The 26,589-nt window shown below is 36.0% G+C and overlaps 1 protein-coding gene across 2 annotated transcripts in view; it reads left to right on the top strand.

Annotated features, from left to right (window-relative positions):
- Positions 1–26,589, top strand: part of LOC127453113 (mannosyl-oligosaccharide 1,2-alpha-mannosidase IA-like) — a 306,543-nt gene that overhangs the window by 184,267 nt on the left and 95,687 nt on the right. For both annotated transcript variants that reach the window (XM_051719229.1, XM_051719228.1), the window contains exon 3: positions 14,178–14,293. In XM_051719229.1, the coding sequence (XP_051575189.1) occupies positions 14,178–14,293 (116 nt within the window). The remainder of the gene's footprint in view (positions 1–14,177; positions 14,294–26,589) is intronic.

Genomic DNA, 26,589 nt, shown 5'->3' with positions numbered 1-26,589 from the left:
CTTAATGTAATTACCATATCCAACAGTAGATGGTGCTGTTAAGTAAAGCCCTATTAGGACACGATTAGTTTTCCGGACAAATGTCTGACTTTAGATTTGATTAATTATTACTGCAATGTTTACTTTCGATTTGCACGGGATAAGGGATGTTTGTAGAGATCCCAGAGACTGTATTTACACACTGACGTCACATGTAAATAACCTATCAAAAATGTATAGCCGTGATGATTAGTAATAATATTAACCATGAACATATGCTGTAGCCTATCTGGGATTATTAGAAGAAATTGATAGTCAAGAATTTTTTTGATAGTCAACAATATGCCACAAATGCTGTTGATGAGCTTACCTGGTATAAAACTGAAACATTCCTTTAAGGAAGCAGATTGGATGCATTTCTTAAGCCTGGTGCACAATGTATGATTTTGGGCACGATTCTGCCATCTGAGACACATTTCGGGAATACTTTTTAAAAAAAAATTTTTTTTTTTTTTATTTGGAATGCACAATTCCCACTACTTAGTAGGTCCTCGTGGTGGCGCGGTTACTCACCTCAATCCGGGTGGCGGAGGACAAGTCTCAGTTCCCTCCACTTCTGAGACCGTCAATCCGTGCATCTTATCACGTGACTCGTTGTGCATGACACCACAGATACTCACAGCATGTGGAGGCTCATGCTACTCTCCGCGATCCACGCACAACTTACCACGTGCCCCATTGAGAGCGAGAACCACTAATCGCGACCACGAGGAGGTTACCCCATGTGACTCTACCCTCCTTAGCAACTGGGCCAATTTGGTTGCTTAGGTGACCTGGCTGGAGTCACTCAGCACACCCTGGATTCGAACTCATGACTCCAGGGGTGGTAACATTTTGGGAATCCTAAAGGATTTTTGAATCGGCAATCTTACAACGTTTAGTGTGACATGCTCACAGACGGATGATTAATAGCCTTTGCAATGATCTTTAGTGTCAGAAATTAAGCATCACAGTCGTATAGTGTGACTGCTATTACGACAGCCAGATGAGATATTCCAATCCTCTCTCACACCTCAACTCAGTGTTTTCAGAGAAACCTGAAAGAAGGAAACCTGATCCGCGTCTGCACCATAGCAACATTTGTGCCCAGTTGTCACTCTACTTAAGCTCTTTCAAAGTTTTAATAAATAAATACGCAGAAAATACTTGGAGACACTTCAGCAATATGAAAGCAATATTCCCTGAATTAGCATGTTCCTTTCTTAACACATTTTTTTCTTTACATTTATCATGCATTTTCTTCACAACTTTATTTTAATTGCTATTTTACTTTTAATAAATGAACTTTAAATGTCTGTAAACTTTAGTTAAGATTCACACCACTCCAATTTCATTTAAAAAAGGAATTAGCAGTTTATATTATTTATGGGACATTTTAATTCAGATCAGCAGATACAATCGGATACAATTATAGAAATCTATGTCGTGTTTGTGCATTATCCATAGGGAATGTGCAAGTGTGATACATTATTAGCTTACATGAATTTTGAAATTTTGCATGGCCTATAGGTTACTAATCTTAAAGAGGAGAAAGATGTACTAAAACCCACCTTTTTTGTTTTCCCCTATGTGAACGCAGAACTTTTTTCAGGCCACTTATTTTTATTTCCCTAATGAATCTTTTCTTGTGGTAGCTAATTATTACTGTAGGCTTCCTCCCATACTCACGTTCATTCTTAACATCTGCAATTTTCTGTATTTGTGATCAGGCTGTCTTATTATAGGCCTGCAATGCTCACTTTCATTTGGGACCGCAGTCGGCTACAATGTGTATCGTAAAGTCTGACATAATTTCGCACAGTGTGCCATGGCAAGCTCAATACGTTCATATTGTACAGTCTGACAAGTAACAATCTTAAAGGACTGTAAAAATCCTACAGTGTATAGCAGGCTTTAGGGGCCATTCACAGCAAGCGATCTAAAGTCTGACAGTATCTGTCTTGAAACTTATTGATAAAAGTCAGTCAATTTGGTCCACCAGCCTGATTTGGCCTCATGACATGCAGCGGTCACATTTTTCCATTGCGCCCTGCAATTATGAATTTAGCTGAAAATTTTATTTTATTTTTTCTCCCCAATTTGGAATGCCCAATTCCCAATGCACTCTAAGTCCTCGTGGTGGTGTAGTGACTCGCCTCAATCCGGGTGGCGGAGGACGAATCCCAGTTGCCTCCGCATCTGAGACCGTCAATCCTCGCATCTTATCACATGGCTTGTTGAGCGCATTACTGCGGAGACATAGCGTGTGTGGAGGCTTCACGCTATTCTCCGCGGCATCCACGCACAACTCACCGCGCGCCCCACCGAGAGCAAGAACCACATCATAACGACCACGAGGAGGTTACCCCATGTGACTCAACCCTCCCTAGCAACCGGGCCAATTTGGTTGCTTAGGAGACCTGGCTGGAGTCACTCAGCACACCCTGGATTCAAACTCGCGACTCCAGGGGTCAGTTAAAACACTTTTTAACGTATTTTCCACTGAATCTTTCCCAAATTCAGAAAGTGTCTGTGGCTTTTGTCTCCTTCTGTTCTTCGTCTCTCTACTCTCTCGTCCTCTCAAGGCCTGTGTTCTAGTGTCTTTGGGGTGGGACTGCGGGAATGAATAAGATTGTGCTGCCGAGACACTCTGGATAGCCGGCGAGTTCGGTGTGATGGATTGATCTGCTGCTTGCCTCATCTCAGTCTATCAATCAGTACTGCTTTGCCGCTGATTTCAATAGGAATTTGCCACGCTTCAGCGTGTTGCCGGCTGCCTCCAGGAACTAGCTACATTAAAGATCATTCTCTCTTTCTCTCTCCTCTGTCCTCCAAAGTAATTTACCATCAAATCACAAATATTGCTTACGGAGCAAAGCATGATGCTAAATCATAAGCAATTCCAAAAACATTACATGCTTTCCATCTTTATTTTGCATTGACAATGTGTGTGTGTGTGTGTGTGTGTGTGTGTGTGACCTGTTTAGTAAATATATGGAATATTATGGAGATCTTTTATTTCATTGTTTCTCAACCTTTTTTTTTTTTTTTTTTTTTTTTTGGATTCCCATGAACTCCCTTTGTCCAACAAAAATATTCAAAGCATTCAAAATATTCTGGTACTGCTGCTGTAATGATGACAAAGCTGTTTTTATTTTTTATTTTTTTTTTTTTTTATTAACAGAAACTAGGATAATAATTAACACAATACATTTTGTGATTCCAGAAGTTTTAAGAATTGGTTGTTCTTCAGTAGAAAACCGTTGTTGTAGGGAGTTGTTAAATTACAATAATAAATACAGCTGCAAGCAGCAATTAATGGGGTTCAAGCATTTAAGACATTTAAGTACATATGCAACATCTATTTAGTATTAATTAGACAGTCTGTTAGCACCTAAAACAAAGAAAAAGTGCCTTCATTTTCAGAAACATCAGGTTAGGTAGCATTTTTGACATTCCTGACTGTTACAGTGCCACCAAGAGGCATAGGTGGGCATTTTTTTTCATCTGTCCTCTGATTGACCTCCTGCATAAGTGTTTAAAATTTGGTGATGATATCTCATTCCAATCAAGAGTTTTAACCATTTAAGGAAAAGTGGCCATGCCCACACCCTACGTTTTGGTGTATTGGAAAAATGCATGGAAAGTTCATTTATTTATACTGGGACTCCAGAGAATATTTCTGCAAAGGTTTGGTTTCGATTGGGTCAAAGGCCTAGGACTAGTTCTAAAAAGTAGTTTTTTAAAAATAATCTCAAATATTTAACGAACGATTTTATTGACCCCAATGGTTCTTGAGGCAACGTTGTTCAGAATGAGGAGATCTGTCATATGATATGTATAACGTGTGTCTTTGTGAAACACAGTGGTATATACAGTTGTGCTCAAAAGTTTGCATACCCTTGGAGAATTGGTCATATATGTACCATTTTTAAAGAAAACATGAGTGAGCAGGCAAAACACATTTCTTTTATTTCTTATGGGATTGATATTCAACTGTAGGTTATAACAGAATGGCACAATCATAAAACAAAACATGGCAACAAAGAAAAAAATGAAATAACCCCTGTTCAAAAGTCTGCATACCCTTAGTTCTTAATACTGTGTATTGCCCCTTTTAGCATCAATGACAGTGTGCAGTCTTTTGTAATAGTTGTCTATGAGGCCCCAAATTCTTGCAGGTGGTATAGCTGCCCATTCGTCTTGGCAAAATGCCTCCAGGTCATGCAAAGTCTTTGGTTGTCTTGCATGAACCGCACGTTTGAGATCTCCCCAGAGTGGCTCGATGATATTAAGGTCAGGAGACTGTGATGGCCACTCCAGAACCTTCACCTTTTTCTGCTGTAACCACTGGAGGGTCAACTTGGCCTTGTGCTTAGGGTCATTGTCATGCTGGAATGTCCAAGAGCGTCCCATGCACAGCTTTCGTGCAGAAGAATGCAAATTGTCTGCCAGTATTTTCTGATAACATGCTGCATTCATCTTGCCATCAATTTTCACAAAATTCCCTGTGTCTTTAGAGCTCACACACCCCCAAACATCAGTGAGCCACCACCATGCTTCACAGTGGGGATGGTATTCTTTTCACTATAGGCCTTGTTGACCCCTCTCCAAACAAAGCGCTTATGGTTGTGACCATAAAGCTCTATTTTGGTCTCGTCACTCCAAATTACAGTGTGCCAGAAGCTGTGAGGCGTGTCAAGGTGTTGTCGGACATATTGTAAACGGGATTTTTTGTGGCATTGGTGCAGTAAAGGCTTCTTTCTGGCAACTCGACCACGCAGCTCATTTTTGTTCAAGTATCGTCATATTGTGCTCCTTGAAACAACCACACCGTCTTTTTCCAGAGCAGCCTGTATTTCTCCGGAGGTTACCTGTGGGTTTTTCTTTGTATCCTGAACAATTCTTCTGGCAGTTGTGGCTGAAATCTTTCTTGGTCTACCTGACCTTGGCTTGGTATCAAAAGATCCCTGAATTTTCCACTTCTTAATAAGTGATTGAACAGTACTGACTGGCATTTTCAAGGCTTTGGATATCTTTTTATATCCTTTTCCATCTTTATAAAGTTCCATTACCTTGTTACGCAGGTCTTTTGACAGTTCTTTTCTGCTCCCCATGGCTCAGTATCTAGCCTGCTCAGTGCATCCACGTGAGAGCTAACAAACTCATTGACTATTTATACACAGACACTAATTTCAATTTAAAAAGCCACAGGTGTGGGAAATTAACCTTTAATTGCCATTTAAACCTGTGTGTGTCACCTTGTGTGTCTGTAACAAGGCCAAACATTCAAGGGTATGTAAACTTTTGATCAGGGCCATTTGGGTGATTTCTGTTATCATTATGATTTAACAAGGAGCCAAACAACTATGTGATAATAAATGGATTCATATGATCACTGTCTTAAATAAAAGATAATGCCAAAATTTCACAATTTCTGCCAGGGTATGCAAACTTCTGAGCACAACTGTACAACCGTTTACACAGATGTAAACCCAATAGCACCTCCCGGTGGCCAGTTTTGGCCATGAGACAAATAGACCTACCTTGTTTCAATCCGCCTTTTTCACTTTTTCAAATAGCTGCTAAAAGTTGATTGGTCAATGGCGGCATGTTTTTCAAGATATGCGACTGTCCTCGTCGACCCTGATGGGACCTTGGAGAACCACACAGCATGCAAAGTCGATTGGACCAACGGTTCCATAGTTAGAGCCATTTTTAGGTTTCTTATTATCATAGCGCCACCAAGAGGCAGAGGCACCAAAATGAATTTCGACTCGTCCCTCCTTTTCGTTAAAAAAAAAAAAAAAAAGCCTGGTGGCGCTATAATAGGTTACATTGAGGCACTTACAATGGAAGTCAATGGGATTTACCCGTTATGTCGTCATGGCAACAAAGTTCTAAAATTGTGTATAACTTAACTATGAAACGTTAATAAGTGATTTTATCACACTAAAATCATGTTAACATTCGTATTGGTTACGTCTTGTGGCTATACATTTGAAAAAGTGTATATTTTAACGATTCGATTGTAAGTGCCTCACTGTAACTGTTTTATACAGAAAAGGAGAGACAAGTCAAAATTTTACAATTGTTAATTTGTGGTAAAAACATTATGCTGCAAATGCTGTCGATTGAGCTTGACTTAAATTTTTACCCCAAAGTCTAATGATACATATAATATTATTATTATTATTATTATTATTATTATTATTTTAACTGTAAAACATTTCAACATCATGGTTTTATATAGTACTATATATTCTAGTTAAGTTATGATATCTTGTGCATTATTTGTAGCTACTATGTATTTAATGCTAATTTGATTTTCTTGGTAACAACCATATATATATATATATATATAGCTGATAGATTAAGAAGGATAGCAGGACTGTTGACTGTCGCAAACTATCACTCGCCGTCTATGCCTCAGATTCAACCCGGGCTGCGGACTGAGAGTGACAAATGTGAGCGAGCATCTGCAGTGGAAGCTGGTAGGAGCTGCCATATGCCACATTGTTACTAATAAGAGCAGCAGGAAATGGGCCACACCTCGCTCTGTAATCACTGCTGGATTAGAGAGTGATCCATCAGCTGCCTGTTCACCCCTTTGCCGTCCTCCACCGGTGACCTCATTAGCCGGCCCGTATCGGGATCAGGGAGGGGTCAGATATTAAGCTGGATGGCACTTTCTGTGGGGCGTGAATGTTGATTAGAAACGAGTGATGAGCGTTGAGAAATGACAAACTGCTCTGAGGATATTTGATGTGATTAGAAGTGATGATGAAGGTTAATGCAGTGCTGACTATTGAGAGCAGATCACACAGTTGTGGTTGCAGTCCAACTGTCTTCCTGTTATATGATAAGATAAGGCTGCGAGGTTAACATACTCTCTGTCGCTAACGCTAAACGTTTCCTTTAGTATTTGTGCTGCTGGCACAGATGCATTTACCTGTGCTCACAAACTCATACGTAACATCTGAATACACTGGCAGCACTTCTGTCACCAGTGTTCACCTTCAGTGAACATACCATTTCTTTCTTAATCATTTGTACTAAACTATTTATACTATTACTATTATACCTTAAAAAGAAAACTAGACCAAAATACATAAATCTATTAAAGGATAACCATTTTATATTCAGTGTCCTCTTCCAAACTACAGAATGGATTTTCAAAATATGGCAAGTCATGAAAACAAAAATGCTGTCTCAAAATTAATAGCTGACCAACTGTGATCAAAATAATAAAACAATGGAAAATTCAACATGCCCCAACATTAAGTTATATTTATATATCACTTGCATTTATATTTTCTGATTTATAGCTAAATATTCAGACATACACCGATCAGTCACAACATTAAAACCACCTGCCAGCCCGTCGGGCACCAACAATCATGCCACGGTCCAAATCACTGAGATCAAATTTTTTTCCCATTCTGATGGTTGATGTGAACATTAACTGAAGCTCCTGACCCATATTTGCATGATTTTATGCACTGCACTTCTGCCACACAATTGGCTGATTAGATAATCGCATGGATGATTGTTGGTGCCAGATGGGCTGGTTTGAGTATTTCTGGGATTTTCACACACAACAGTCTCTAGAATTTACTCCGAATGGTGCCAAAAACAAAAAAACATCCAGTGAGCGGCAGTTCTGTGGACAGAAACACCTTGTTGATGAGAGAGGTCAACAGAGAATGGCCTGACTGGTTTGAACTGACAAAGTCTACGGTAACTCAGATAACCACTCTGTACAATTGTGCTGAGATGAATATCATCTCTGAATGCTGTTCTGAGATGCGGGTTGGTGCTGTTTTGGCAGCACGGGGGGGACCTACACAATATTAGGCAGGTGCTTTTAATGTTGTGGCTGATCAGTGTATATATATATGTCTGCAAAATGATCAGTTTCTCTGGATTTACTATTTATAGGTATTTGTTTGAATAAAATGAACATAAAGTACCGACAACATTTCTCCCAAATTCCAAATAAAAATATTGACATTTAGATCATTTATACTAATTACACAATACTAATGTTTTAACTTAGGAACAGTTCAGAAATCAGTATTTGCTGGAATAACTCTGATTTTCAATCACAGCTTTCATGCGTCTTGGCATGCTCTCTACCAGTCTTTCACATTGCTGTTGGGTGACTTTATGCCACTCCTGGTGCAAAAATTCAAGCAGCTCAGCTTTGTTTGATGGCTTATGGCCATCCATCTTCCTCTTGATCACATTCCAGAGGTTTTCAATGGGGTTCAGTTCTGGAGATTGGGCTGGTCATGACAGGGTCTTGATCCGGTGGTCCTCCATTCACATCTTGATTGACCTGTCTGTGTGGCATGGAGCATTGTCCTGCTGGAAAAACCAATCCTCAGAGTTGGGGAACATTGTCAGAGCAGAATGAAGCAAGTTTTCTTCCAGGATAACCTTGAATGTGGCTTGATTCATGCGTCCTTCACAAAGACGAATCTGCCCGATTCCAGCCTTGATGAAGCACCCCCAGATCATCGCCGATCCTCCACCACAAAACTAGTATGAGATGATGCACTTTGCCATGCATGGCACTTTAAGCTTTTGAGGGAGTGGGTGAGTGCGTGTGTGTGTGTGTGTGTGTATAGAAGCACTTTGTCATGACCTTCTTAGGAGTCTCTATATTTTAATACCATTTTGATACAGTAATGATACTTGTTTTAAAGTATGTTTTGATGTCTTATGAATTTGTATCGTTGTGATGTCTTAAGTATGGATTGCTGAATCTCCTGTCTGCACAACAAATTTACCCTCGGGTACTAATAAAGAAACCTTGACCTTGACCTGGTCATCTAATGGTTAGAGGAGACCTGGAGAGGCCTACAAGCCATAGTGTCTCGCACCCACTGTGAAATTTGGTGGAGGATCAGTGATGATTTTAACTCAAACACATACCTATAAATAGTAAATCCAGAGAAACGGATAATTTTGTAGTGGTCTCTTTATTTTTTCCAGAGCACTCTCTCTCTCTCTCTATATATATATGTCTGAGTATATGATCTTGGATTATAGGGTTCATAGGATTTAGATGATTTATATAAAGGATTTACATTTTATATATTCAGTATTTATAACTATATATTCAGAATTCAGGATTGCAACTACAGTATTTATTCATGATTTATTCACATGTACATTTTTATATATTCACATTTATATATAAATAGTTATATATTTAGATTCATAACTAAAGAGTATATCCAGAATTTATCAAATATATATTCGGATTGTAACGTTTTACTTGGATTTTTAACTACATATTCAAATTTACAACTGTTTTCAGATTTGTTCAGAGCTTTATATTTGATTTTACAGCAGTATATTTGGATAACTACAGTATATATTCAGAATTTATAAATCTGGATTTATAACTTTTATATTCGGATGTACAAATAGATTCAGATTTATTAATATATTTGCATTTGCTACTAGATATTAGGTATTTACAGCTATATATTCAGGATTTATAATTATATTTTTACATTTATACATTGAGGATTTATAACTATATATTCAGATTTATAATTATGCAGTATATTCAGAGTTTATCGGAATTGTTACTATATATATTTGGACTTACAACAATTTATTCAGATTCATAAAATGTATTCAGAATTTAGAGCTATATTCAGATTTTTTACTTTAGATTCAAATTTACAGCTATATATTCAGATAACAATATATTCAAAATGTATAACTTTATATATGTATTTATAACTATATTCAGATTTTACAAGGATGTTTGGATTAATATATATATATATATATATATATATATTAGCATTTACATATTAGTGTATATGGTGTATTCAGAATTTATCGGAATTGTAACTTTATATTAGCATCCAAACTACTGTATATTAGGATTTACAACTATATATTTAGAATTTATATAATTATTTCCTGTTTGGCCACCCCTTTCTAATGATGCATTTGGTTTGTCATGAATAAACAAGGATTTGATGGTTATATTCCATGCAGTATGTCATGTTTCATGTAGCAAATCATGGTTAATGGTTATAACAGAAACTAAAGGCTATTGGCTATTGAAAAAAGATGGAACGTGCCCTTCTGTATGTCCTACTCCAACTTCCTGTTTCAATAGGAAATATGTCAGCTTAGTAAAAAAAAACCCAAAAAAACCTGTGCTTGTGCCGAGGCATTTCATGAGGTCTTTAATGTTTTTTAAGACTTTTAATTTCAGGATATTTTCAGTAAATAGATTCTGCCCTCTGGTATTTGTTATTTCTGTCAGACTTACTGCTCTCTTAAACGTGCTTTACTATACACACTAGTTTGGTGGTGGATTTTGGCAATAAATTGCTTGATAGCACCTTATAACAGGCAGCATTGCACATAGTTGCATCACATTATCACAGTGGCACAAGGTGCCCGCGGCTGCAGGTTACAGTACATCTCATTCACTCCGCAGTGTGCTTAAATCCTCATACAGATGCAGTATATCGAGGGAGGTCAAGTGAAAGGCTGTGGCCTCTGGCTGTTGCTCTTAAGCTCCTAATTGAAATGCTTATTAAATGTGCAGTATGATGGATTTTGTATCAGGAAAGCTGTATTGAAAAATGTCTGGAATCAACACACTCAGTGCGATTTTATACAACTTTTTTATTGCGTTATTTATTCCCATTGGACGAATTAAATATTTTTTCTTTTCTTTTTTTTCCGACGTCATATATCGTTATCAGAATCAGAATGAGCTTTATTGCCAAGTATGCATACACATACAAGGAATTTGTCTTGGTGACAGGAGCTTCCAGTGTACAACAATACAATACAGCAACAAGACAGAGATAATAATAAAAAATAAAACTAATTATACTCATACGTACATACATGGGTAGTGCAGATCTAATACAATCTGTATGTACAGTGCAAAAGTTTTTTTTTATTTTTTATAAATCTACATATAATATGTTTTTTCTTTTTCATCTGACTCGAGGGTCGAATGCCTCCCTCAACTTTCTTGAAGCAATAAAGCATTTGTTTGGTGCATGGCAGTGTGCATACTGTCTATATTAAAGGGACTGGTGCTCGAGAAATCTCATTTAAGTTCGACTGAGTTAAATGAAAGCCGTGGAATATGTTTCAGTAAGGATGTGAAGAGAATTTAATAACTCGAAATTAAGTGCCACTAAATCTGTGGAGTTGTTGTGAGATGTGGGAATAAGGGATCTGATATTGTGCAGCTGCTATTATTTAGTTGTTTTTATTTAGTTGCTGCCACATTGCACCATAAATGATCTTTGTAACAGTTGCATGACATATAAGCAGGGTTGGGAGGGTTACTTTTGAAATGTATTCCACTATAGGATACATGATGTTGTTTTAAGGATTTTTAGATATTTTTACAGGAAAACAATACAACAATTATTATCAAGAATATGAGTTTTGCCCTAATATCAAAGGTCTTACTAGAAAAAAAGAAATTATGATCCAACGTGAATTTTCTTGATAAAAAATATGATCGTGCTGGTAACATGTGCATGTAAAATGGATAGAAATAGCATTTTATCTTAGCGTAAAGCTGACAATTTACACAAGGTTTATTTCTATTTCTTCTGCTCCAAACTTACTTCAAACGTACTTCTCTGTCTGCTCGTATGAATGTAACACATCATAAGAAAGTGTTTCACCGCTGTTCAAATGCACTTTGGATCATTTATATGTATAAATGTTTTCCATCTGAAAGGACTAAATATTAAATGAAACAAATGACAATAAAATGCAAAGTAATCTCTTCAGTAATCCAAATACTTTTTGAATGTAACTGTATTCTAATTACCAATGATTTAAATTGTAACTGTAGTGGAATACAGTTACTTATATTTTGTATTTTAAATACGTAATCCCGTTACATGTATTCCGTTACTCCGCAACCCTGCATATAAGCTTGAATTATTATAAATATGCACTCTTACATGAAAAGTTCACCCAAAAATGACAATTCTGTCATCGTTTACCCACCCTCATGTTGCTCCAAACCAGTATTACTTTTTTCTTCCGTGCAGATATTAGGCAGAATGTTCACTCTGCTCATTTTCCCACAAACAAAAAATGTACAGTGACCAGGGATGCTAATAGAACGGACACAAGAGCATCATAAAAGTAGCCCATATGACTAAATAGGTTTTGAGAGCTACTTTGGAAAGGAAGATTATCAGAAAAAAAAAAAAAAAAAGCATTGTATCCTATGGGATTAGAACAACATAAGGTTGAATGAACAATGGCAGAATTTTTGTTCAGAGAAGAAAAGAAAAACACTGGGGAAAAAAAGGCTAAATGTAAGTTGTTGTCAGGGCTTGCATTGCTATATTAATATATAACCCAGAACAGTAGCTAAGAAGTCAGTTACTCAGTTGGTCAATGTTATGTTGCACTAACCTACATTTTTATGCTATTTTCCACTTTTAAAATACATTGAGCGTGTTTACTTGCACACAGTACACTGATTACTACTCAAATTCAGCTTATAAAAAAAAAATCCAACAATGCAAGAAATCAGTGTTTACATTAGATTTTAATTATCAGGTTATTGTCTTCTTTTGACATCAAAACATAAACAGGCAAGCGCACAACACGAGCGATGGGAAATCGGGCTACACTAAAGAATATTTTTGTTTGAACTCGATTTAGTTATGGACAGTGGTTCCACATGTTTGAAATTAGTTTTCTTAAATTCAAATTACCATGTAATTTCAACTTAAATACATCAAGTAGAGGGAACCTAACTGAATCAAGTACACCCAACATAATTTGACATGTCAACTGAACTCTTTTAGTGAAATGCTAGCTATTGACAGGAAATGTTAGCATGCTAAACACATGCTGGTGGGAAGCACTTCTGAGTGCAGCTTAGTCACTATGCTATGGTTAGCAAAGCAGTTGTTGAATGGATAAAGCAATATGTAGAAACTCATGTTCTCTCAGGCCAGGGAGCCCCCGGCATGACGTACACCCCCCCGCCCCCCTTTCCCTTGGGGGGGGGGCATGCCCTTCCGGCCCTGTCTGCCGACAGGTCATCCTTTCCTTCCTGGAACTGGGAGGGGACAAGGGGAGGGAAAGCAACAACAACAAAAAACACGGTACATACACACCATAACGGTGATGGTACCAACTTAAAATATAATAAAAATAATATTTAAAAAGAGAGGGAAAGGCCATCGTGGAGCGGCAGTGGGAGAGAGAGAGGAGAGTGAGAGAAAAAAAAACAAATATTTACTCGCCGGTTCTCCGATACGCCGTAGCCTGGTCCATGCCTCCCTGGGCGGATCGGAGGCAGTCCTCCGGGCCCTAGCAGATGGAACGCCCCGCCGCATTTTCGGTGGATGGTAGGGATCTCCCCCGCCCCTGGTAGCGGTCCTGCCGCTCCAGGCGGTCAGCCAGGAGACCCTCCCCGCTCGTGGTCAGTGGTCTCAGACCCCGTCGTGTTTCAGCGGCTGCTAGGGGTCTCCTCCGCCCCTGGCAGTGGCCCTGACTGCTCCAGGCGGTCGGTTAGGAGCCCCTCCTCCCCTCGCGGTCAGCGGCCGTTCCTCCATTCTCAGGCGGCCGGGCTCCTCCGTCCCCCGGCGGATGGCCGCGGCTGCTCCGTTGGGGTAGATGGTAGTGGCGAGGACTCTACTACGGCACATCCCTTCTCCTTCCCGGGTTTCAGCACCAGTGTAACAGGTAAAAGGGAAAGGAGGAGGCGAGAACCGGCTTTACAATATAAATAATAGTTTAATGATAAACATAACCAAAAAGACAAACACACACACAGGTGTCGGACAGCTGTCTGTAACTCTCACTCTGTCGCATTGCCGTCTCCGGTCGCCCTTATCCCTCTCGGGCTTCATCAGCTTAATTAGGGGCCGGGTGTGCGGAATTATGTAATAGCAAAACATCCAAGCTCTGGTGCATTTATGAATGGCAGTGTTGCCTGAGGATTGCAATACAGTTGATAAAGTTCTAATGTACAGTAGAAGACGGAAAGTCATTAAAGTGTTTCCATTTGTGCCCCATATAACCTTACATGCTGATGTGTGCAGGTGTTGTCTGACTATTTGTTCAAAGTGTTCCTCCAGTGCTGACCATATGTTGTGTGTGTTGTGTGTTTGCAGGTGGCCTCAGGGGGGCTTCCATCGTGGATTCTCTCGACACTCTGTACATCATGGGTCTAATGGAGGAGTATGAAGAGGCAAAGGAATGGATTCAAAACAACCTCGACCTGAACTCGGTAAGCAAGCATTATATTTGTGTCATTGTTTCTACACTTCCGGTAGAACTAATTACTGACTCAATTTGGTCCACATACTGTCACCGTGGTCTGAATATGCATGTCAAGCCAGCAGCCACAAAAATACTGGTGTACATCTATTATGAAAATTACAGGATTATTAATTGTCCCCAGGAAGAGCAGAAAGATGTGGTAGGCTATATGGTGCAATAACAAAGTATATATATTTTTAGTTTGAATTTTTTGATTTTTTATTATTATTTATTTTACATTTAATGCACACTAAAGGCAATTTGCATTTGAACAACTAGAGTTTAGCATCTATCATAACATTTACGTTAATCCCCAGGAAGAGCATTAAGATGCCGCATTCTGATTTCTGCCGCTCTGTAACAAATAACACGCGTATAACCCAAGATCTCGTTTTCTGCCTTGAATACATGCATAGTCTATTAGCAGCATGTAGCCAGTAGAGCTTGAACAACAATAGTTAAAGATGGATCACATTGTCTGACTTTTCAATTGGCATATACTGTAACTGTAGACAAATGTAGATTATGTTAAACTGAATATACAAGTTTTGTTTTTTTTCTAATATAATTAAACAATTTAAGAATCTGGTTTTCCAGTAAAAATTTCTAAAATGTCCTTAAAGCATGAAAAAATAACTTGAGAAACATTGTAAGAGAATATATCTTGAAATAAGTTTACTTTTTTATTTTGGATTTTGTATCTCGTTAAGGAGCCGTTTACACAGAACTTGGTGTATTTTTTGGTGTGCTATTTTTAATGTAAACATGCGCCAGATGGACTTATTTTACCATCGTACTGCATCTTGCTGCTTTTTAAGATTCCATGTCAGGTTAAAAAAAACGTCAACTTATAAAAACGCATCTCAAGACACTTTGTAACATTCATTGCATTGTTTCTACATTTTTTAACAGCAAGAACAAAGATTCGGTCTAAATGGCCCCTAAGAATTATTTCTGAATATTGAAGTTCCTCTGTGGTTTAGCAACTCTAAAATAGCTGTAAATCTTGCCTTGTCTAAAGCACTTTTTGCAAAAGCTTTCTATTGATCTGGAGCCATGCTGGAGTCAATTGTTTCTTTTAACCAATGTTTAGTCCAGGGAAATGAGACAGTTGTTAGTGCAAATCAAACATTCTTGAGTGAATGAAAACCCTTCCTTGTAGATGCTGATCCAGTCTTACCGTGTTTGGTGTTCTCTGAACTAGTCTTTTCAGCCTGTGCTTGGTCCACTCAGTGTGACGTTGAATTTAATGAATGAGTTGGAGAGTGAGGCTGGACAGGAGATGATTGAAAGAAAGATGAAAAGGCCATGACTTCTTCAGAGAATAATCCTGTGATAATAGACATCTACAGTGGCCAGAGGACAAAGAGCCCTGCCAATATTGTTGATGAGAAAGAGAGAGAGAGCGGACTCAACTTAGCTTTGTGCAACCATCACTGATGGACGAGTCCAATATCTCTCTTCTTTAAAGGGGTCTTTTGTAGGGGTTTTATCATGAAGAATCACATTTTCCTTTTTATTTTGTGATAAAAGTGTTGCAGAACACAGAACTTTATCCCCAGCCCAAAAAAGAGATCTCTTTAAAACTAACATGTTAAAACAGCTCATTCTAATCCCATGCAACTTTTTGATGTCAAGGACATCAACATATGACTGTGTACATTTACAAAAACTTGCCCCATCCAATCACAGTGAGGTAATAAAGAGGAAGGAGGATAGACACAAGTTGGCTTGTTAGTTGAATTGTTTGTTGGCTAATTAGTTAGTTAGTTAGTTGGCTTGTTTGTTGGCTAGTTTGTTGGTTGGTTAGTTAGTTAGTTAGTTAGATAGTTAGTTTTGTTTGTTGGATTGTTTAATAATTTGTTAGTTTTTAGACAGCCAGTCAGTTTGTTTTAGTGAGGTAGTTTTTTGTTTGTTTGTTTTGTTTTTGTTATTTGTTTAGTTAGTTATTTGACTTGTTAGTTAGTTAATTCATTAGTTAGTTAGGTAGGTAGGTAGTTTTGTTTGTTTGTTTGTTTGATAATTTGTTAGTTTTTAGTCAGCCAGTCAGTTTGTTTTTAGTGAGGTAGTTCTTTTTTGTTTGTTATTTGTGTAGTTTAGTTAGTTAGTTGACTTGTTAGTTAGGTAGTTAGTTAGGTAGTTAGTTAGTTTTGTTTGTTTATTTGATAATTTGTTAGTTCTTAGTCAGCCAGTCAGTTTGTTTTTTAGTGGGGTAGTTATTTTTTGTTTGTTACTAGTTTAGTTTAGTTAGTTAGTTAGTTGACTTGTTAGTTAGTTAGTTAGTTAGTTAGATTTGTTTGTTTGTTTGTTGGTTTGTTTGTTTGATAATTTGTGTTAGTTCTTAGTCAGCCTGTAAGTTTGTTTTTAGTGAGGTAGTTATTTTTGTTTGTTACTAGTTTAGTTTAGTTTAGTTAGTTAGTTGACTTGTTAGTTAGTTAGTTAGTTAGTTAGTTAGATTTGTTTGTTTGTTGGTTTGTTTGATAATTTGTGTTAGTTCTTAGTCAGCCTGTAAGTTTGTTTTTAGTGAGGTAGTTATTTTTGTTTGTTACTAGTTTAGTTTAGTTTAGTTACTTAGTTAGTTGACTTGTTAGTTTGTTAGTTAGTTAGATTTGTTTGTTTATTTGTTGGTTTGTTTAATAATTTGTGTTAGTTCTTAGTCAGCCTGTAAGTTTGTTTTTAGTGAGGTAGTTATTTTTGTTTGTTACTAGTTTAGTTTAGTTTAGTTAGTTAGTTGACTTGTTAGTTAGTTAGTTAGTTAGTTAGTTAGATTTGTTTGTTTGTTGGTTTGTTTGATAATTTGTGTTAGTTCTTAGTCAGCCTGTAAGTTTGTTTTTAGTGAGGTAGTTATTTTTGTTTGTTACTGGTTTAGTTTAGTTTAGTTACTTAGTTAGTTGACTTGTTAGTTTGTTAGTTAGTTAGATTTGTTTGTTTATTTGTTGGTTTGTTTAATAATTTGTGTTAGTTCTTAGTCAGCCTGTAAGTTTGTTTTTAGTGAGGTAGTTATTTTTGTTTGTTACTAGTTTAGTTTAGTTTAGTTAGTTAGTTGACTTGTTAGTTAGTTAGTTAGTTAGTTAGTTAGTTAGATTTGTTTGTTTGTTGGTTTGTTTGATAATTTGTGTTAGTTCTTAGTCAGCCTGTAAGTTTGTTTTTAGTGAGGTAGTTATTTTTGTTTGTTACTAGTTTAGTTTAGTTTAGTTAGTTAGTTGACTTGTTAGTTAGTTAGTTAGATTTGTTTGTTTGTTGGTTTGTTTGATAATTTGTGTTAGTTTTTAGTCAGCCTGTAATTTTGTTTTTATTGAGGTAGTTATTTTTGTTTGTTACTAGTTTAGTTTAGTTTAGTTAGTTAGTTGACTTGTTAGTTAGTTAGTTAGTTAGTTAGTTAGTTAGATTTGTTTGTTTGTCGGTTTGTTTGATAATTTGTGTTAGTTCTTAGTCAGCCTGTAAGTTTGTTTTTAATGAGGTAGTTATTTTTGTTTGTTACTAGTTTAGTTTAGTTTAGTTAGTTAGTTGACTTGTTAGTTAGTTAGTTAGTTAGTTAGATTTGTTTGTTTGTCGGTTTGTTTGATAATTTGTGTTAGTTCTTAGTCAGCCTGTAAGTTTGTTTTTAATGAGGTAGTTATTTTTGTTTGTTACTAGTTTAGTTTAGTTACTTAGTTAGTTGACTTGTTAGTTTGTTAGTTAGTTAGATTTGTTTGTTTATTTGTTGGTTTGTTTAATAATTTGTGTTAGTTCTTAGTCAGCCTGTAAGTTTGTTTTTAGTAAGGTAGTTATTTTTGTTTGTTACTAGTTTAGTTTAGTTTAGTTTAGTTTAGTTTAGTTAGTTAGTTAGTTAGTTGACTTGTTAGTTAGTTAGATTTGTTTGTTTGTTTGTTGGTTTGTTTGATAATTTGTGTTATTTCTTAGTCAGCCTGTAAGTTTGTTTTTTAGTGAGGTAGTTATTTTTTGTTTGTTACTTGTTAGTTTAGATGATTTAGTTAGTTAGTTAGGTAGTTAGTTTTGTTTGTTTGATAATTTGTGTTAGTTCTTAGTCAGCATGTAAGTTTGTTTTTTAGTGATGTAGTTATTTTTTGTTGCTTGTTTAGTTTAGTTTGTTAGGTAGTTGACTTGTTAGTTAGTTAATTAGTTAATTAGTTAGATTTGTTCGTTTGATCATTTGTTAGTTCTTAGTCAGTCAGTCAGTTTGTTTTTTGTTAGTTTCTTTATTAGTCAGTTAGTTTTTTTAGTGAGGTAGTTATTTTTTGTTTGTTATTTAGTTAGTTGACTTGTTAGTTAATTAGTTAGTTTTGTTTGTTTGTTTGTTTGTTTGATAATTTGTTAGTTCTTAGTCAGCCAGTCAGTTTGTTTTTTAGTGAGGTAGTTATTTTTTGTTTGTTATTTGTTTAGTTTAGTTAGTCAGTCAAATACACAGAGGTAAAAATACATTAAAGTTGCATTTGTAATACACAGTGACAAACTGCTGATTTTACCTAAAGCTTTTAGGCACTACAGTAAATGCTTGTGGTATTTGGAACAAATACAGTGTTAGAGGTATTTTAAAAAAATGTTTCACTTCATATAGACGTGAACTCAGAGTCTGTTGGTCTGGCAGTAAAGTCACTAAAGTGACCACACACTGTCTGTCAAAGACACATGGCCCAGATTTACACTGCAGCTCACACTTTGTCAAAGAAAACATCTCATCCGCCACTAGCCACACACTTTCAATCAATCTCCTCTTGCAGTTTTCACTCTTTAGTTGACAATTCATGCGCTGATTGAGAGCAGACCACTTCAGCGCATCTGTCATGCTCGATGACTAGAAGACATACCAGAAATTCTTTAAAATCAGGTGGAGATGGTAACTTCTGTATGGAAGAAAAAACACAATGGACACTTTGGATCATGTGTGCCTTGTGAATAGCAAAAGGCTGATTAATAGACAAATATTTGCACATTTTTACATTTTCAGCATCTGCTAGTATTTGATAATATCTAAAGCCTATGGTAATGTTCATGCAATTTACATCTAAATCTTGTAGGTCTAATAAAAGGCTTTCCAAAAGATAATGAACACTTAGAACATTAGATAAAGAGTAAATTATGAATTATTAATAAATTATGAAACAAATTCTGTCAAGTGTGTCCAGACTTTTGACCAGTAGTGTATATTAAAAGTCAAATAGAAATATGCCCATGAAATATCAACTTAGCATTGCTGAAACTAATTCAAACTAAAATGAGAAGTATTGTTTAAATTGGTTTGGGGAGTAAATTTTAAACTATTTTGTTTGTAAAATGCATATACAGCACCTCCCTTTTGGGGATCAGGACATTATTGAGGTTGGTGTCTTTTGACTTAGGCCAGTAAGCAACCATTTAGTAATGCCCTATCAACCACCTAGCAACACACTAGCAATCACCCAAAACACCTGACATTGCAAGTATCATTGCAATGCAATACATTAGTTTTAACTCATTCATTTTATCATTGTTGTAGATAATCCAAAGGCATTTTGACCAAAAACAAGATTAAGTTTTAATTTAACTCGGATTTAACTCCGGTTGACCCAAACATGACAGGAGAGTTAATATAACTCATTCAAACCTAAACAGAAAAATTCCACACCTCAGTAGTGTATTTTAATTCACCTTTTTACACGGCTCTCTGGAATACTTGATTCTGATCTAGAGGTCTGATATCTCTGAGTAACAACCACTCATCCGGATATTGCGAGTCATCGTTTCTGCTTCTCGGTTCACTGTGCAATCTCTACAGGTGAATAAAATAATTTCAACTCAAATCAATGTTTCATGTGCATTTATTTATTTATTTATTTGATTATTAGCTGAATCATTAGCAGGATAATGTACAGTCTGCTGGTTGTTTTCACAAAATGAACCCACTCAGTGGTTTCCTATCGGGATTTGTTTTGCAATAACAACCAGCTGACTGTACATTATCCCTTACTTGTACTTAACTCCACTGAACTGCACCATATTACTGCACTGTGAGGACCAGTCAGGTGCTTAATTACCTTATTACATTTCCTCTACTTTCACGAGATGTTTTTAGCACATAAACATGTACTCAAAGTCAGTCCGCAGCCTGTAGTCCATCATTTGTTGGATCAATACTACAGGAGTATAGGACATTGGGTTGTGACCTCAAAGCGGAAGAACTACATGAACATTCCTGACAGCCAGTCGTGTGATGCGTTGACTTCCGCGGTAACATAAATAACCTTGGACAAACCGCCTCGTTTGCTCTCGGATCTCTGTATGGTGAGCGGTGGCGACTGAGAGATATTGAGGTTGTGATCAGGTCAGACGAACAAAAGAACGTACATCTCGACAGATCCAGCTAGTCAAATGTGATGCAGGATGAATGCTGTAGAGATTTGTCTTCCAAATCGCCCCCGATCGTGAGTGGAATGACTCTTCCTGTTTCGCACCCATGTGGGCCAGTATAAGCAGTTCCGAGTTAATCCCAGCTTTATCACCAGACCAAGGAAGGCCAGAAGGGTGTCAAGAGCATTTATCTTGAGGTCGGGAAAATGAATTTATTCATTGCTGTCCTGTTTTTTAAAGCAAATGCAAACGGAGGAGAATCATAATGCCCGTGTTTACACTGCAGTCGGTCAAATCTGAATAATCTGATTAGTTCCATTCTGTGCCGGTGATATGATTCACCACAGCTCGGCTCGAATCAACCAATCAGAATCTCAAAGTAAAAGGTAACTGAAGGGAATTTGGGCTCTCAAAGAGCATTTTCTCATATCTGCGTCTGATTTGATTGCTCTGTTCACACTTTTAAATTCTCTGCTGCTCTCAGACGGCCAAAAACACACTTGAGCGCTCACTCGTTAGCGCGAGTGTTGGTAACTCTGATGGCGTGCGATCTCTGTTACTGCCACCCGGGCCATCTTCAGCTCATTGCTGTGATTGGCACCTTTTTAAAAGTGACTCAACACTTCTGGGAATGTTTTGATAATGCAAAAACAATTCTGACTCAGTCTCAAGTGTGGTGAGCCAGCAGGTCCATGCACTTCTATTTAAAGTGGCCCCCCAAAATATTTGGACACTTAAAGTTGCTGTAAGCTATTTAAAAAATGTATGGAAAGTTATACAAAAAAATTTTCTATTTTGAATATTTGAACATGCTATTTTTCTGCTGTTGTTTTTAACAACCGCTTCTGCTTTCAATAAAGCTCATTTGGTATCTTTGGAGCGCAGGGTTTTGGAAAGAGGGGGCGTGGTTAATTCAACGGCTCAGTCTCGTGGGAGTAGAACGGCTAAAATCGCTTGCAGCACCTTAAAGCTACACCTAAAAATGTATGAATGTCATTGCGTTGACCAAAGTTTTAAACTAAGTGGCATTTAATTTAAAGAAACATAGCACTGGCATACTTTCCAATAGAAGTTGGCCGATTGTGGATTTTGCAGATACAGATAACTTAGGTGGTGGAAAAGGCTGATAACCAATTAATCGTCCGATAGTTTTTAAAATCGATCAAACAATTTCTTAGTCTTTCCTTTTTTTACAGCTTTTTTTTACTATACAAAATAAAGATTTGGACATTATTAAAAATCAAGAAATTCACTCAGGACTTTTATTTTGAAATGAAGACATGGGTCTGTTACAAGGCTCTACATTTAAGTATTTGCCATATTAAGCTGTTAATAGCCTATATATTCACCAGACGAAAGGTTTTTATTATTATTCACAAGATTCGAAGTCGGAGACTTGATGTATGTGCTGACGGGGCACGTGTCCATATAATTGCATTTTTCTTTGCATGCCCTCGCTTAAAACATTTGATTTATCTAATCAAAAAACAAAATATGCACTGAAGTGAGGATAAAAAATATGGATAAATATTGTTAATGATGAAAGATTTAGATATTTGCAGATACAGTAACTGATAGTTCCAAAAAGCTTTATAGTATATATATATATATATATATATATATATATATATATATATATATATATATATATAATGTAACAATATCTATATGTATGTACCGCTAATGCGTAGCATTGCTTTTCTGCAGCACTTAGAAAAATTGCCCCAAATTTATTTAAGTATTTTTTTTCTGAGGATGTAGACATTTTTGTAACCAGTAGACATGTTGAAAAAAAAAAAAAAAAAAAATTAATAAATAAATAATAATAACAATAATATATATATATATATATATATATATATATATATATATATATATATATATATATATATATATATATATAATACTTCTAATATTTTATAATATATATATATATATAACAATAGCTGAGACTAAAAATATTAGAAGTATTATATATATATATAATATATAATACTTCTAATATTTTATAATATATATATATATATATATTTATATATAACAATAGCTGAGACTAAAAATACTAGAAGTATTATATATATATAATATATAATACTTCTAATATTTTATAATATATATATATATATAACAATAGCTGAGACTAAAAATATTAGAAGTATTATATATATATATAATATATAATACTTCTAATATTTTATAATATATATATATATATATATTTATATATAACAATAGCTGAGACTAAAAATACTAGAAGTATTATATATATATAATATATAATACTTCTAATATTTTATAATATATATATATATATATATATATATATATATATAATATAATATTTTTAGTCTCAGCTATTGTTATGGGTAGATTTTAAACCTATATTTAATGAGTATTAAATATCATTTACAGAAATTGCTTTACACAAACATTGCAAAAAAAAAAAAAAAGAATAATAATTAAAAAAAAGTGTGGCCTTATTAACCACATTTTGTAGCAACTGTACATTCCTATGTGTTGTTTTTTTGGATGTGATACTGGTTTGCTGGTTTCTACACCAGGCTTAACTAGCTTAACCAGCAAGACTTCTCTAGAAACACTATTCTGGTCAACAGTTTTAAAAGCTAAATTTTGCCAAAGCTTTCAAAGTTAGTGGCATCAAATCTTTCTCTCCTGCCCTTTTCGCTTCCTTAGTCTCATGTTCCTTGGCTCTCTTCTCTCATAAAGTGGCTTCTTGTTGCTGTGGAAGACCTGATTTATACAGCGACTCTCAGAGCTCTCCGTGGTCTCACTCGTTCTGTCTTCCACCATCATACTGTAAAAGAGGAATATTCCACGCTTCAGATAAATCAGGAGTGTGCAGGATGATCAAAATCGTATCTTTAATATCGCAAATAATTTATCCTTATCTCTGAATAATTTTAGTAATTTTATGCTACAATAAGGTTGTGTTTGCTAACATTAGTAAATGCATTAGGTATCCTAATGTGTCCTAATGTGTCCTAATGTGTGCATATTCATTGAAAAAAATCTATAATTGGTTAAATGAAGAAAAAAAACTTGTCGTGTCATTTACAAATCCAATATTTAAAAACATAAAAAAAATAACAACTTGTCTTTCATACTTCCAGTTTTATGTTCAAGTAAAAAAAAATAATCTTATGATTATTTCTTTAGAAAAGAAAATGGTAACACTTTATTTGAAGGGTCCACAATAACGCTCTAGTTAAGCATGAAAAAGAAAGTAATTAATAATTAACCGAATGCCATAATATACAACTTATTAAACATCTTACTTTTGTGGAGAAACTAATGTAATTAATGCTCCATTTCAGAACTCCATCAAATGTCAAGTTCACTAAACAATATTAAGTAATTAAGGCAAATTATTATTGGTTGATAATTAAAATATATATATATATATTTCCTACTTTTAACAAAATCAAAAATACGAAAAACAAGTCACTATATATATATAGTTAATTACATTAGTTTCTCCACAAAAGTAAGATGTTTAATAAGTTGTATATTATGGCATTCGGTTAATTATTAATTACTTTCTTTTTCATGCTTAACTAGAGCGTTATTGTGGACCCTTCAAATAAAGTGTTACCATTTTCTTTTCTAAAGAAATAATCATAAGATTATTTTTTTTTACTTGAGCATAAAACTGGAAGTATGAAAGACAAGTTGTTATTTTTTTTAATGTTTTTAAATATTGGATTTGTAAATGACACGACAAGTTTTTTTTCTTCATTTAACCAATTATAGATTTTTTTTCAATGAATATGCACACATTAGGACACATTAGGACACATTAGGATACCTAATGCATTTACTAATGTTAGCAAACATAACCTTATTGTAGCATAAAATTACTAAAATTATTCAGAGATAAGGATAAATTATTTGCGATATTAAAGATACGATTTTGATCATCCTGCACACTCCTGATTTATCTGAAGCGTGGAATATTCCTCTTTTACAGTACTGTATGATGGTGGAAGACAGAACGAGTGAGACCACGGAGAGCTCTGAGAGTCGCTGTATAAATCAGGTCTTCCACAGCAACAAGAAGCCACTTTATGAGAGAAGAGAGCCAAGGAACATGAGACTAAGGAAGCGAAAAGGGCAGGAGAGAAAGATTTGATGCCACTAACTTTGAAAGCTTTGGCAAAATTTAGCTTTTAAAACTGTTGACCAGAATAGTGTTTCTAGAGAAGTCTTGCTGGTTAAGCTAGTTAGTAAGCCTGGTGTAGAAACCAGCAATATATATATATATTTCCTACTTTTAACAAAATCAAAAATATGAAAAACAAGTCACTATATATATATATATATATATACAAACACAGTATATTGGATTTACAATTGAATTAATGATATGTCATTTAGGGGTCTGGGTAGCTCAGTGAGTATTGATGCTGACTACCAACCCTGGAGTCGCGAGTTTGAATCCAGGGCATGCTGAGTGACTCCAGCCAGGTCTCCTAAGCAACCAAATTGGCCCGGTTGCTAGGGAGGGTAGAGTCACATAGGTAAACCTTCACATGATCACTATAATGTGGTTGGTGCTCTTGGTGGGCTGCGTGGTGAGTTGTGGGTGTGGATGCCGCGGAGAATAGTGTTAAGCCTCCACATGCACTACATCTCCGCGGTAACGCTCTCAAAAAGCCACATGATAAGATGCGCGGATTGATGGTCTCATACACGGAGGCAACTGAGATTCCCTATCTGTCACTCACTCGATGTTGTGTCGATGTAGTGACACTAGGGGTCACTCCCCCGGACATACGGGTATAAAAGGAGCTGGTATGCAACCACTCATCCAGGTTTTGTGCTGAGGAGCCGAGACAAGGTCCCAGCCATTTCAGCGGGTAGTTCAGCGTTGTGGCAAGAGGGACACAACGTCTCGTTCCCGCCATCAGGGAACGGAGGTTACGAAAGTAACCAGGAGGTTCGTCCTCCGCCACCCGGATTGAGGCGAGTCACTACACCACCACGAGGACTTAGAGCGCACTGGGAATTGGGCGTTCCAAATTGGGGAGAAAAAGAGGAGAAAATGAAAAAAAAAAAAAATGATATGTCGTTTTGATTTAGCCAACAATGAGCAATAACTATGATACTTTTATTAATTGATTTTTCATCTGCTTTTAATATAATACAGCCACATTTGCTAGTAGACAAACTCATGTTTCTTTTTAAACTTGACCTCAACATTATTGGTTGGATTTTGGACTTTTTAACAGAGTGATCACAGTGTGTAAGAGTCAGTGGTGTGTTTTCCAAATGGTGTGCTTTATATTCTTCGACTGGTTCTCCCCAGGACTGTTGTTTTTCTCCCCTTTTATACATTATGTACAATAATGATTGTTGAAGCCACCTGAGAATAGATTTATAATTAAATATGCTGATGTCTCGGTGATAGTGAGCCTCCTTCAGGGGCAGGAACAAGATCACGGACCCGAAGTTGATGACTTTGTATCATGGATTGATCTGAGGAGCTCACCACCTGGTCCTTCTCTGTCTAAGGTTAAAGGTTCAGAAATTGAACTTTTGGACTATTATAAATATCTAGGAATTGTGATTGACAACAAATTGTGTTTCGAATCTTATGTTGATGTTGTCTGTAAAAAAGTTTGACAGCGACTGTTTTTCATGAGGAAACTGAAATCCTTTGATGTGTGTTTGACCATGATGACCCTGTTTTATAAGAGTTTTATTAAATCTGTTTGAACCTTTTGTATGGTTGCATGGTATGCAAGGCTGTAACCATGTCTTGAACATTCACTCATCTCAAATGACATTGACGAGCGGTGTTAGACTACTGAGCACACTAAAAATGTATCTTTTTTAAACCATTATGTTATTCCTACAACAACTTAATGACAATTAGACAGATGAACTGCAGCAGAACAGCAACAAGGATACCAATTA

Source organism: Myxocyprinus asiaticus, chromosome 15, assembly GCF_019703515.2.
Source record: "Myxocyprinus asiaticus isolate MX2 ecotype Aquarium Trade chromosome 15, UBuf_Myxa_2, whole genome shotgun sequence".
Classification (NCBI taxonomy): domain Eukaryota; kingdom Metazoa; phylum Chordata; class Actinopteri; order Cypriniformes; family Catostomidae; genus Myxocyprinus; species Myxocyprinus asiaticus.
The sequence above is the reverse complement of the archived record's forward strand: the minus strand, read 5'-3'. Positions and strand labels throughout refer to the sequence as shown.